Here is a 13,096-nt window from a genome sequence, read left to right as displayed (position 1 = left end):
CTGGTTTCATGGTATCTGGTTTACTGTTTACTCTTTCTGTGTTGTGTAATATGTTTTTATTTGTTTCAGGCCTTGACAAAACCCTTGATTCAAATGCTCTTTATGATTCAAAGACTCCGGAAAATCGCCAGTTTTCTTGTTTGATCATTAACCTTTCTAACTTTGTGCAGATCAGTCCAAGGGAAAGACTGCTTTACTTAAAGCTCTCTTAAATCTGAAAGAAGGCAGAAATGACACCGTGAAATTGCTCCTTGATATTGCGGAAAAGATGGGTGATTTGGAGGAATTTGTCAATGCAGCGTATACAGACATGTATTACAAAGGTGGGAGCTCATACATATTGTTAAAACATAGATGTTTTTCTGCACGTACGACATTAGTATGATGTATTCTTTTCCCCTGTAGGCCAGACAGCCCTTCATGTAGCCATTGAGAGAAGGAGTCAATACTTTGTTGAGCTTCTGGTACAGAAAGGAGCTGATGTCCATGCCAATGCAAGTGGGAGGTTTTTCCAGCTGCAAGATGGACCCAGCTTCTATTTTGGTACAGAGATATCAAAGCAATCAGACCATTATGATGTCCATTTGAACACAATAACCAAATAAAAACATGCCGTTTCTGTTTGCAGGAGAGCTGCCACTTTCCCTGGCAGCCTGCACCAACCAGAAAGACATGGTTGACTTCCTGTTGGAAAACCAGTATCAGAATGCAGATGTACGGGAGGCAGACTCTCAGGGCAACATAGTTCTCCACGCCCTGGTGATGGTAGCAGATAACAGCCCTGAAAACACAGATTTTATTATTAAGATGTATGACCACATTCTGACCAGAGCTGCCCAGCTTCACCCAAAAGTCAAACTGGAGGAGATTGAGAACAAGCAGGGCCTCACACCAATTAAACTAGCAGCCAAGAAAGGCAAGATTGAGGTGAGATTAGATTTAAATTCTGCATTGTTTGCTAGAAGCATTATTCCTGGCAAAAGGATTTTGATACACCTTGATTTGTTTCTCCATAACGCATTGAATAATTCTCTTACTTCTCCTCTCCTCTTCCTTCTTGCTGAAGCTGTTTAAACACATGTTGCATCGAGAGTTCCAGGATAAGAAGACCAGACATCTTTCCAGAAAGTTCACAGAGTGGGCCTATGGGCCGGTTTATTCCTCACTGTATGACTTGTCATCCCTGGACTCCTATGAAACAAAGTCTGTTCTGGAGATAGTCGTTCATGGTGAAATCCCGGTAGGTCAATGTGAACAACGTTTTGTTTGTATATGTTCATGACCATTTGGTAGATATCATTTTATTTTGTCTTGGAAGAAGGCTCAATATGTAGCCTGGGAGAACCCAGACGAACCTTTGGCAAATTTGAATTTGCTCTGCGGATCCGTCGGGCTAGGAGGCCATTCACTCCCATTTCCAATGTTCTTAAAACCTGGGCACCAATATGTCATCTCGTTCATTGCTCTGATTGGTTTTAGGTCTATCCAATTGCGTCCAGAAGCATTTTGATCTGCGTCTGTTGGTGACGCCCCTTGGAAATGGGTGAACCTTGAACGAACCTTGTCCTGACCAAATTTCAATTGAAATTGTTCTGGTGCTAACCAGGCTAGTCAATATGATGGAGAAATCAGAATATATTTGGGCCATGAGGGAATCTTGTTGATCTTTAGGTTCCTGATAGGTACGTACTTCCCATATTTTATAGGAGTTTGTGTCTGAAATCATACATTCCCACTTACAACACAATGTGGTGTATAAATAACATCAAAATTAAAAGTAAAATAATTAAAAGAACGGAGGCTGTGGCCTACCCAAAAGACAAATTCACCTATAGCTCTAATATTTGAGATTTCTCCATTATATACATTGAATAGATTCACACAGACAGATAGACTGACTTCAAGTAGGAAATCAACTGTGATCGCAGAACCGTCTGGAGATGCTTCAGGTGGAGCCTCTCAATGGGCTGCTGGAGGAGAAGTGGAGGAGATTTGCTCATCCAATATTTCTCTTCAGATTAATGGTCTATCTGATATATCTCAGCATCTTCTCCATTGTGACCTATTTCTGGAAACACGAATCAACTGCACTGGTCAGTCATTCACCTTAGCTTAATACTCTATGTCTGATAGCTTTGAAAGGACTGCGTTTGGTCTGATATTCACTACTGCTTTCATCTGTCCCAGCCACCATATCCACTGGAGAAAACACTACACGGTCACTTACTTCTGTCAGGACAAGTCATACTTCTCTTGGGTTCTGTGTACTTCTTTTTTAAAGGGGTAGGTATCACAACTAACATTGGAGCCATTTGTGAAAAATAGTTTGGGGCAACATCATTCTTTAGAAATAAATTATATATTAAGTCTAACACGGTTCTCTCTAAAGTTATCAGATTTGAGAAGAAAACAACGGACTATTGAAAGTTTCCCAGTAGATGGCTTCTGTGACCTCCTTTTGTAAGTCACACCTAGTCACTCCTAGTAGATGGCTTTTCTGAAGTCCTTTTTGTAATGGCAAATTGTGAATTTTGTACAAGATTCCCTATGAGACTGCCATTTACTGACATTTCATTTTCTGTGCCCGACCCGGATCCCAGTTTCATCCAGGCAGTGCTCTTCCTGGTCTCCGTGGTGCTCTACTTCTGTAGTAGGAGGGAATACCTTGGGTGCATTGAGTTGTGTCTTGCTCTCAGCTGGGTCAACTTACTCTACTACTTCAGAGGGTCCAAGAACATGGGTATCTACAGTGTCATGATGCAGAAGGTGGATTGCATTTGTTTGTATTTGTGTCAGGATCAGGAGGAGATTAAAAGTAAGACAATTATTCAAAGGACGACTTTGAATTATTCTCAATTAATCACCCATTTTCTTCACATGCTAGATGATTCTTGGGGACATTTTGCATTTCTTTGTGGTCTACATGGTTTTCCTGTTTGGATTTTCAGCAGGTACATATATTTCTTCCAATTTTTTTCCAAAGCTTATCATCTCATGTTGTTTACAGTTATTTCACAATTGCCTTGCTACATTTCCCAAAGAACTGGCAAACTGTAAGTGGATTTCTCAAAATGACTACAACAGAGAGACAGACAGACCTGACTGTAGGCGATTTGTGAGGTGCACAAGTGACTACATGATGTGAAGGCAGGGGTGGACTGGCAATCTGTACGTTCAGGAAAAGTTCAGCCAACGGCCTTCGGCTGCCTGGCTCAGTGCCTCGTTGGGCAAATAGGGCTACTGTCTAGCTCTCCACATAAATATGCGTCACTCAGGTTTAATCAAAGCTATCTGTATGTTTACGCTATCAGTTGTCATTGTCATCCAAAAAAAAAAAAATTTCCGCCATTGCATTTTCAATGATACTGGATAGGCAAGATGATGCAGCCTTTATATTTCATCCCTGTCTATGGTCTTCAGTCTTGCTCATAGCTTTAAAAAGAAAGAAAATGAATCGGGTACATTACCTTTGTGTGAACCATCTTAATGTCTTTTCCTCAGCGGTATTCACTCTATTGGATAAACCAATAAACCAAACAGTATTGGAGTCCAAAAATACAAAAGGCATTGATCGTACTTGCAAAAAACCAGCTCGACAAAACCTCACTGCCACCGCTCTGGAGCTGTTCAAGTTCACCATTGGCATGGGGGACCTGGAGTTCACTGAGCAGTACCGCTACAAGGAAGTGTTCTATGTGCTGCTCATCTCCTATATCGTCCTCACCTACATCTTACTCCTCAACATGCTCATCGCCCTCATGAGCAAAACTGTGCAGAGGACCTCTGAGGAAAGCGCAAACATCTGGAGACTACAAGTATAGTATCTGTCTGTGCTGTAACATTCTATGTCTGTGCTTCTGAAAGGCCACCTGAAGTGAATCATTTAGTATGGTTCTCAATGTTTGTACCTGTGATTTCATGTTCTCAGCGAGCCATTACCATCCTGGATATAGAAAGACATCTACCATGGTGTTTGAAGTGCAGACTTCGCTCTGGAGTGGAGAAAAACCTGGGCACGGAGAATGTTGAGGAACGCCGCTGGTGCTTCAGGTGACCTACACATACTGTACACAGACATACATATACATACGTACACTGGCATGATGAAAATATTAGCTAAACTTTAGCTAAAGGATGTACAACGGAGCCACACGACTGCAGGAGTGGCACATTAGTAATTCTAACTCTAATAGATTAGATTAGATTAGGGGACATGGCAGAGCTGAGGCGCGTACAGGGGGAATTAAAAACCAAACTTAAAGAGGCTAAGGAGGACTAGTAGGACCCCACATGGTGACCACGAACAGTGCGGCAACAATGGCTTCAGTCAACAGCCATCAGTCTCCAGCCACCCGACAACCCCCTCAGACGCACCTGGTGAGACCACATCATGTCTCACCCCCATCCCTAGGAAGCCACACCCACCCAGGCCTGTCGCTCTAACATCACACGTGATGAAGACAATGGAGCGACTGGTCTTGTGCATACTCAGACCCAAGGTACGCCATGCACTAGACCCACTACAGTTTGCATACCAGGAGAAAGTGGGCGTGGACGATGCCATCACTTATCTCCTACACAGGACACATTCTCACCTAGACAAGGGGAAAAGTGCTGTGAGAATCATGTTCTTTGATTTCTCAAGTGCTTTTAACACCATCTAACCCCTCAGACTGGGAGACAAGCTTTTACAGATGGGTGTGGACGCTCACCTGGTATCCTGGATTACAGATTACCTGACAGACTGAAGAACTGTCTCTCTGACACTGTGATCAGCAGCACCCGAGCTCCACACGGTACTGTGCTCTCTCCAGTCCTGTTCACCCTGTACACATCTGACTTCTGCTACATACAAGGGGGCAGGCGAATTCCCGGAAGTAGAAGAATCGACGTAGGCTGGAGGGACCACCTCTCTGCTAACTCCCATAGAAGCCCATTTATTCTAGGATTTTTTTGAAATACCATAACTTCATATAACATATATCCTGTGCCGATATTGTAGCTTCTGTGTAATCTACATAAACACTACAAAGGCAAAACAGACTCCACTACCTCGTCCGTAACATTGGTTACCCGTAAGAAGAATGGTTAGCTTGTTTGGTTGGAGGGAAGCTAGCTTTGACGTAATCTCTCTTTCACGCCGTAGGGAGATAACCGTATTGTTTGGATAAGAAGCTCAGTCCACCTTACTGTCTATGACGGTAACTCATAAGCAAAACCTAGCATACACGACTGTATGTTAAGGTAAAGCATTACACAGAGGCAACCTAATAATAATAATAAAAGTAAACCTAATTTTTTTTTAAAACGACACTAATCATTTCAGAGGTTTTCGATGGATTGACCGTAGGTCGGAAAAGTGGAAAGAAGATTAGCTTCAAGGCTATAACTTTTTGTTTTGTTTTAGCATGACTGTTTTTGAAGATGATCATGTGTGGTAGCTTCAACATTAACACGACTTGGTGAGGATGATATTAATAATAATACATAAATAAATGTTTAACTTTGATGACTTTGAAGGCGAAGGAAGTGTGAGAAGAATTTCTGTGTATCTATCATATGAGTTACAAGATTCAGTTCGATGGCTAACGTCACGAAGTTAAGTGTGAGTCTGCGCAGTACTGGGGGGACCAACTGAAAAATCGTTCTATTTGACTCAGTGCCCTCCCATTGAAAACGACGGAGTCTGTTTGTCCATTTCTTTTACTGTCTATGGCTACATATTACTATTACTATTACTAGATACTTTATTTATCCCCAAGGGGAAATTCAAGTAAGTAATTCAATACAGTAAGCTCTTTAGGTTGTTTTACCAGCCTGTTGTTGCCAGCGTCCTCTTCTATGCTGTGGTGCTGTGGCTGGGGAGGAAGCACAAAGAAGAAGGATGCTGGGCGACTAGACAGGCTGGTAAGGAAAGCTGGCTCTGTCGTGGGAGCCGAACTGGAGTGCATCACTTCAATATCAGATAAAAGGACCCTGAACAAACTGATCAACATCTTGGACAATGAATGTCATCCACTCCACAGCACTATTACAAAGCAGAAGAGCTTGATCAGCTGGAAACTTCGCTCACTGTCATGCACAACTAACAGACTGAGGAAGTCATTTGTCCCCAGGGCCATTGAACTGTTCAATGCTTCACGTATGTAGCCTGAAGCATGTAGCATGAAGTGGATTTGGATAAAATTGTAAATGTAACTCTGTACTCTCCAAGTATGTACACAACCAAAGTAAACGTAGGACCATTTTTGCTTTTTGTTTTCATGAACTTCTGGGTCAGAATGGGTAAAGTTGCATTGTGTTGTTTCTTAATTTCAGAGTTCAGGAAGTAAACTGGAGCAAGTGGAACGCCGACATGGGCATAATCAATGAGGATCCTGGGAACCTAGAATTCTTGATACCAAGGTCTCGTCCCAAGGAGAGGTATTGTTGTGATCATGCTCATGCCATTTCACAGAACTTGGGCCCTAATTTTAATGCTGGGCAAAGTGCAATGTCTTAAAGGCGCTCTAAGCGATGCTGGGTAACGTCACTTCTGTTGATGTTCAAACAAAACAGAAAGCTGGCTTGCTACTTTCTCCCGTCCCTCCCATGCAATTGAAACTCTCCTAAACGCGCATCTCGTCTGTGATTTGCTGGAACAGTTTGTTATGTTTTTATGGGCAAGGTTTGCCCAAATTGTTTTGTGGCCACTTTTGGACCCTGGGTTGTCAACAGAGATCGCGTTTTTTTACAATGTATTCAGGAAACAGGCAGCTAGCAGATGGTGAGGTGATGTTTGCTGTAAGTGACAAAAAATGTTTTAGCCTAAAAAAACGTATGGCATCGCTCAGAGCACCTTTAAGTCTAATTGAAGCTGATTTAATAACTAGGAAAAATCTATTTCATAATTTAACACCGGGATAAAGCCTTGAGTGCACACATTGATGATGAGTCCACTCAATCCTCCCACATGCAACAAGATAGCTGTAGTTCATGCAAATGGACTTTGTTAACAGATCTTGCACGTTGCCCACCTTTTAAAGGGGAACTTGGCAACTATTTCAATGTAATAAACCCGTTTAGAAATCATTTGGATGGTTAAATGACCTGTTCCGGTGAAAATGGTGACTTTCCCCGCTGCCCCTAGCGTCCCCAGGCAGAAAACCAACCTTGCAACATTGAGACTACCGTCCCGGAAAGAGAAGTGAGAAACAACAAACTCGTTTTAAATCGTGTTTCTTACCTTTTCCACATCCACATTTTTCTGCCTAACTTATGCTAACCGTTTTGCTAGCTTGCAAACAAATCCATGTGCTTTATCATTACCTTTTTTTTCACAGTTTGAAATAGCATAATGCACAATATCTCCAGCAGAGGGGGAAATATAGCTAATCCTGCCAAGTGTCCCTTTAAATTAGAGCATTTTGTATCTAACAAATGAATTCTCCTTTCGGAGTCGTTGTTTGTATGTTTATGGTTGTTGTTATTATTCTGTTAAACTCTATTTAGTCTATTTAGACATTTTACTCTATTTAGATTTAGATTATTTACTCTATTTAGATATTTTCTAATGTAGACTACTTTGAACTGTTAATTCCATTGTTAATGTAATGTTTATTGATGACATTGTTAGTCGATTTGGAAAAAAGAACCATAAAGATGAACATAAACATGAACACCTAGCATGAATGGCAGCCTTGGCTAATGATCTCACTATTGTGTTTGGTATTTTCACAGTAATCTTAGTAATATGTTTGCTATAGCTCCAAGTTTATTAATATATCCCTTTCCTCATTTTTTAACACTAATACAGATTAAGGATACCTGTTAAGCTAAATAGTCTATGGGCTCGGAGGGGTCCACATATGCTATTTGGGGTATTAAAGGTTAAAGATTAAAATCCCATTCATTTCAATGGGGAATTTACTTAAGTGGGAATGAGTTTATTTCTTGTTAACATGATTTTTTTAAAACTCTGGGACCAGGGCTACAAGAAAATACCACGCATGTGGACCCCTCCTAGCCCATAGACTAAAATAATATTAGAATGCTCTGTCTGTCTCTCTTACAAATTCAAATTTAAAGAAGTTTATTAACATGACTGTTTGGGTACAGTGTTGCCAAAGCCAGTGTTACAGATAACCCAGTAGAATTACAAAAGAAAGAATCTCTCTCTCTCTCTCTCTCTCTCTCTCTCTCAGTATGAGCACCCTCATAGACATTGGGATTGACATAAGTAACTATAGCATTCTGACTCACCACAAAGGTTTCACTTCCCATCTTTGTGATGAGCTTTATTTGTTTATACTAGTAAGGGAACTAGTTTGATCACCGGGTAACGAAAGGAGCTAGCTGGATGAACTGCATTGCGGCAGTTGCTAAAAGGGTGTTCGCAACACTGCAGTGATGCTAACTGCTCATAGTTGTTTTCTCTGTTGCTTTCAAAACATAGAGTTGAGGTTTTCCCTCACAAGGGTGGAGGGGACCAACTTGTTTTACAACAAAAGATGTCAACACACAGTTACAATACGCGCTGTGGCGCAACTGGTTACAGTGTTCGTACCACATTTGGGTGCAGTGTCCACCAGTCTGACCCAGGTAATTTCCTGATTCCACCCCATCTTTCTCTCCCACTCACTTCATGTCAGTCTCACTATCCTATGTTATCACAATAAAGGCAAAAAAGCACCAAGAATATACAACAAGAAAAACAGTTACAATACAATAGCATTGAGTGGGAGCATAGCTACATTATGTTTTGAAATGGGTGTCCTGAGGGACATCCCTCCCCGTTGGCCCCTTTTTAACAAAGAGAACAAAGAGAAGAGTTGAGCCCTCAGCCACGCAGCCATGTTTAATTGAACAACTCTTAGCCATGTTTAATTGAACAACTCTCAGCCATGTTTAATTGAACAACTCTCAGCCATGTTTAATTGAACAACTGTCTCAGCTCACCAGCCAGCAGATGTCACTCTTTATCACTTATGAATTGATTGTGATATGTGGGACGGTGGTAGCGTATTAGCTAAGGAGCTGGACTAGCATGCAGTAGCCTGAAAAGTTGTAAGTTCAATATCTTGTTTTCACCGTTCTGCCCTTGAGCAAGGCACTGAACTCCAAGTTGCTCCAGGGACAATGGCCCTTGTACTATAATTGGCATGTGTAAGGTGCTTTGGATAAAAGCGCCTGATAAATGTATAAATCTAAATGTGAAACTATAATAGTGTTGGTAATCCGGGTAAGGCATGTCTGACGTGACAGGTCAACTGACATCCATCTACAGTATAGAGGCTTTCATTATATAGTGTGTCAACTTAACTGAAGTCTTCTTTCTTGATAGGCTGCTTCCATATGGATCTTAAAAAGTCATGGATATGTTTGCTTATATAGGCCTATAGATATGTTTCCTCATAATATTCATTGGGATCTCATGTTAAACTATACGGCACCATGTTAAGTCTGTTTGTCTGCTGTATGAAGCAATTTCAGACCATTCTTGTACCAAGTTCTAATATTTTAAGGCTTTCATCAATATACTAGCACAATACAATATACTAGCATGATGCAGATCATTTTCTGACCACAGGGGTAATAATGACACGCAGATGTCCCCAAATCTACAGTAGGCTATTAGCCCTAACATACTGGCCAACTATAGCAACTATAGGAGCTTCCTTTGAGGATATCCCTAGCCTTTCCTCCTCTTTTTCCCCTTGAGGAAATGATGTAGCAACTGGCTACAGCACCCTGCCTGCCACATTCGGGTGCAAGTACCCACGTTGACCCGGGTTCAATCCGACCTAGGTCATTTTTACCGATCCCACCCCTACCCCACTCACTTCCTGCTACTCTCTTTTCTGTCCTATCTGAATAAAGGCAATAAAGCCCAAAAATATACTTTTTTGCCAACTGATCTTAGTCTTACAATAAAGACAATGAGGAAAAGTCCAACTTTGAAGTGAAGTAAAAATACTCCACACAATATGACCACCACATGGTGTCGCCATGTAGCCTACTACCCGAAGAAAGTAAAGCATGCTTATGAACTTCTCAACTTGTATGTGGGTGTGTCTGTGTGCTTCAGACTGCTGTAGGTTTGCAACAAAGCAAAGCATTGTTTGTATTGCATGTGCACTGTCTGTGCGCATGTGTGTGTGTCTACAAACTTATATGCACTGCAAGTGTGCCTGCCACTCTTCTTGACATAAAAGGCTAAAAGCAAAGGATACATTGTGGTGTCTTAATTTACCTAAATGTCAACAGCCACATAGAAGCAAAGACAAAATCAACATTTTACCACCTCAAAAACATTGTCATAGAGGTCTTATTTCAGATTAAAACATGATTTCTATGATAATCTTCTTCAGCAGGGTTGATTACAGCAATGGCCATTTCACAGGCCTTCCTACAGACAAATGTGGGTAGTTATTGAAAGGGAAAGTAAGCTAGTAAGACGTTGCCACGCAACACCTGAAACTGTCAAGTTCTATCTGTGGCAAACTATTTATTTTGTCAGCGGAAGACGCGAAACGGTAGCAAAATCATTTTTAAAGATTCATTGTGGTAGGTTTCTTTTCTCTTTTTGGCAAGTAGCCGTGTAATAAGCGGGATAATGTATTGTCCGCCGGTAATTATCAGAAAATAAGTCCCTTCAGGTCGAAGCAAAACTGAATAATGACTCCGCTGCGCGTCGGGGTTCTGTTCTCCCTGTCGGGACTTATTTTCTGATAATTACCGGCGGACAATACATTATCCCTTATGTGGTAAACATCCTAATAGAAGAACTGTATGGCTTCATTCTCCTAACAAAACAATGTCATAGGGCTTTGTTGTAGGAGGTTTACCACTTTCTCTGGGTTAACTTACCCATGTTTGTCACTGAGTCACATACTTGGAATACCCCCTGAAGTCCCTGCACTGTCTCCAGTAGCCTAAATCACAGAATTAATTTTGAAGCACTACTGTTGTTTATAAATCACTAAATGGAACTAATTACCTATCAGACTGCTTTAGCAGTACACACTGTCCAGATCTCTCAGGAGAAATATTTATTGGTAAAACACATTGTCAGAAGTAAACATGCAAATTAATCTTGGGAACCAACTTCCATGTGACATCAAAAATCCCCAAAATGTTGTCAGTTTCAAATCTAGACTTAAGATCTTGATTACTAACCACTTTCCTTCAACCCTGTTAAAACCGGCTCTGAGCCACAACATAAAGAGTGAGTCAGGACATAAAATGCCACTATTCAAAAGTTTAATAATAACACCTGATAAATCAAATTAAATTACTTTTTACATAGGTTTAATTTCCCTCATGTTAAAAACTAAATGTTTTGTTATGGATATGGATTTGGCAGACGCCTTTGTCCAAAGCGACACACAAATACAAAACAACATAATATTTAAATTTGAACAGGGAACAGATTAGAATGTTGGTCAAATAAGAATAGGAGAATAGTAATAATAAACAACAATATCAATTCTATCAATAGCCTAATAAAATAAGCAATGAAAATGAGGGGAAAGGCAATAATAAAACAATAATGTCCATTCAATCAATAATATAAAAACAATGACATGGTAAGACTAAATTAAGGAGAATATCAATAATAAACAATAATGTGAAAATAATTAACAGCCTAATGAAAATAAAACAATATTATACAAACCATAACACATAAGCGCTTAAACAACTAAGTACATGTTGAATAGGAATGTCTTTAGACCCCTCTTAAACGACCCAAAACTACCACAGGAACAGAGAGCACTGGGCAACTCATTCCACCAACATGGAACCATTGAGGAATAGAGTCATTGAATTAGACCTAGTTTTTATGACTGGTCGACATAACAGACACTCATCAGAAGACCGCAGTTGGGGATGAAAGGCTTGATTATTGAATTAAAATAACTAGGAGCAGATCCAGTCAGTGTCCTATAGGCCAAAGTGAGAGATTTAAATTTAATTTTGGCTACTATAGGGAGCCAATGGAGAGTAACTAGGAGAGGAGTTACATGAGTCCTCTAGCTGATTGAAGACCAGGCGTGCTCCAACATTCTGAATCACCTGTAATGATCTTATTACACAAGCGGGTAAGCCAGCTAATAGTGAATTACAATAGTCCAGCTTAGAGATGACCATGGTCTGAACAAGAAGTTGTATGGAATCTTGTGTCAGATAAGGTCTGATCTTCCTAATGTTGTAAAGCATAAACCGACATGATTTTGCAATAGAAGCTACATGCTCAGAGAAGTTAAGTCGGTCATCAATTACAACGCCCAAGTTACGTGCCGATAGTTGGGGTCAGTGAAGTTGAGTCAAGCTGGATGTTAATCTGTTGGGGAATAGCTGTTTTAGCTGGAAACACCAAAAACTCTGTTTTTGAGAGATTAAGCTGAAGGTGCCGATCTTTCATCCAGGCTGAAATATCCTTAAGGCATGCAGAAATCCGGTGGGAAACACTAGTCAGGTGGGAAAGACAGGTAAAGTTGAGTGTCGTCTGCATAACAGTGATAGTCAAATCCAAGGGAGCGAATGGTCTCACCTAAGGAAGTGGTGTAAATAGAGAAAAGCAAGGGTCCTAATACTGATCCCTGAGGCACACCTGTGGTGAGGTCATGAGACTTAAATACCTGTTTGTGCCATTTTACAAGAAATTACCAATTACGTTTAGAGGAAAATGTGTGTTATATCTCAAGAATTGTGGATTTATTGTGGATTCAGAACTTATTTTTATTTTATTTTTTAACTTTTAGATGTATCTGTTGTGCCTGTATATAAAACTGAACATAAAGCAGTTCAAACCAACTCTCTGGCAGCTACTACAACAATGCTGCTTACAAACTGATGCTTCAGCAATGATAATCAAATGATGCCATAATATAATATAATAATAACATGTCAGTGAGAAGGTCCAAACTAGTACTTTCACTTTTACACAACTCAACTCTAACACTTCCAGACAGACTCCCTCTTATTATGGTGCATTAGTACATTTATGTATTGGTAGGCTACTTTTGCTTAAGTACATGTAGTCGTTAAGCCAGAGGGGTTGGTCGGTACAATCTGAGGGTATACCACATTAGAAAATATGTGACAGCATTGCATT

General features: G+C 40.5%; 1 protein-coding gene across 1 annotated transcript; it reads left to right on the top strand.

Annotated features, from left to right (window-relative positions):
* The first annotated feature begins 201 nt into the window (after nt 1-201).
* On the top strand, nt 202-7,388 carry LOC143112761 (transient receptor potential cation channel subfamily V member 1-like). Its single transcript, XM_076275035.1, has 12 exons — nt 202-323; nt 406-543; nt 629-927; nt 1,067-1,240; nt 1,929-2,093; nt 2,188-2,283; nt 2,390-2,460; nt 2,601-2,766; nt 2,885-2,951; nt 3,502-3,815; nt 3,929-4,050; nt 6,319-7,388. The coding sequence occupies exons 1-12, from the start codon at nt 269-271 to the stop codon at nt 6,500-6,502; spliced, it is 1,851 nt and encodes a 616-aa protein (XP_076131150.1). The 5' UTR covers nt 202-268; the 3' UTR covers nt 6,503-7,388.
* Nucleotides 7,389-13,096: the final 5,708 nt, after the last annotated feature.

The sequence above is a fragment of the Alosa pseudoharengus genome, unplaced genomic scaffold, assembly GCF_046254945.1.
Source record: "Alosa pseudoharengus isolate Yale_2024_CS ecotype anadromous, Long Island Sound unplaced genomic scaffold, YU_APseudo_1.1 YU_APseudo_1.1_scf_8, whole genome shotgun sequence".
Classification (NCBI taxonomy): Eukaryota; Metazoa; Chordata; class Actinopteri; order Clupeiformes; family Clupeidae; genus Alosa; species Alosa pseudoharengus.
This window is presented reverse-complemented; position numbering and strand designations above follow the sequence as displayed.

Coding starts and splice junctions, on each gene's coding strand:
- LOC143112761 (XM_076275035.1), top strand. CDS start 269: ATGGGTGATTTGGAGGAATTTGTCAATGCAGCGTATACAGACATGTAT. Junction 928..1,066: donor CCAAGAAAGGCAAGATTGAG/GTGAGATTAGAT, acceptor TTCTTGCTGAAG/CTGTTTAAACACATGTTGCA. Junction 2,461..2,600: donor GGCTTCTGTGACCTCCTTTT/GTAAGTCACACC, acceptor CCCGGATCCCAG/TTTCATCCAGGCAGTGCTCT.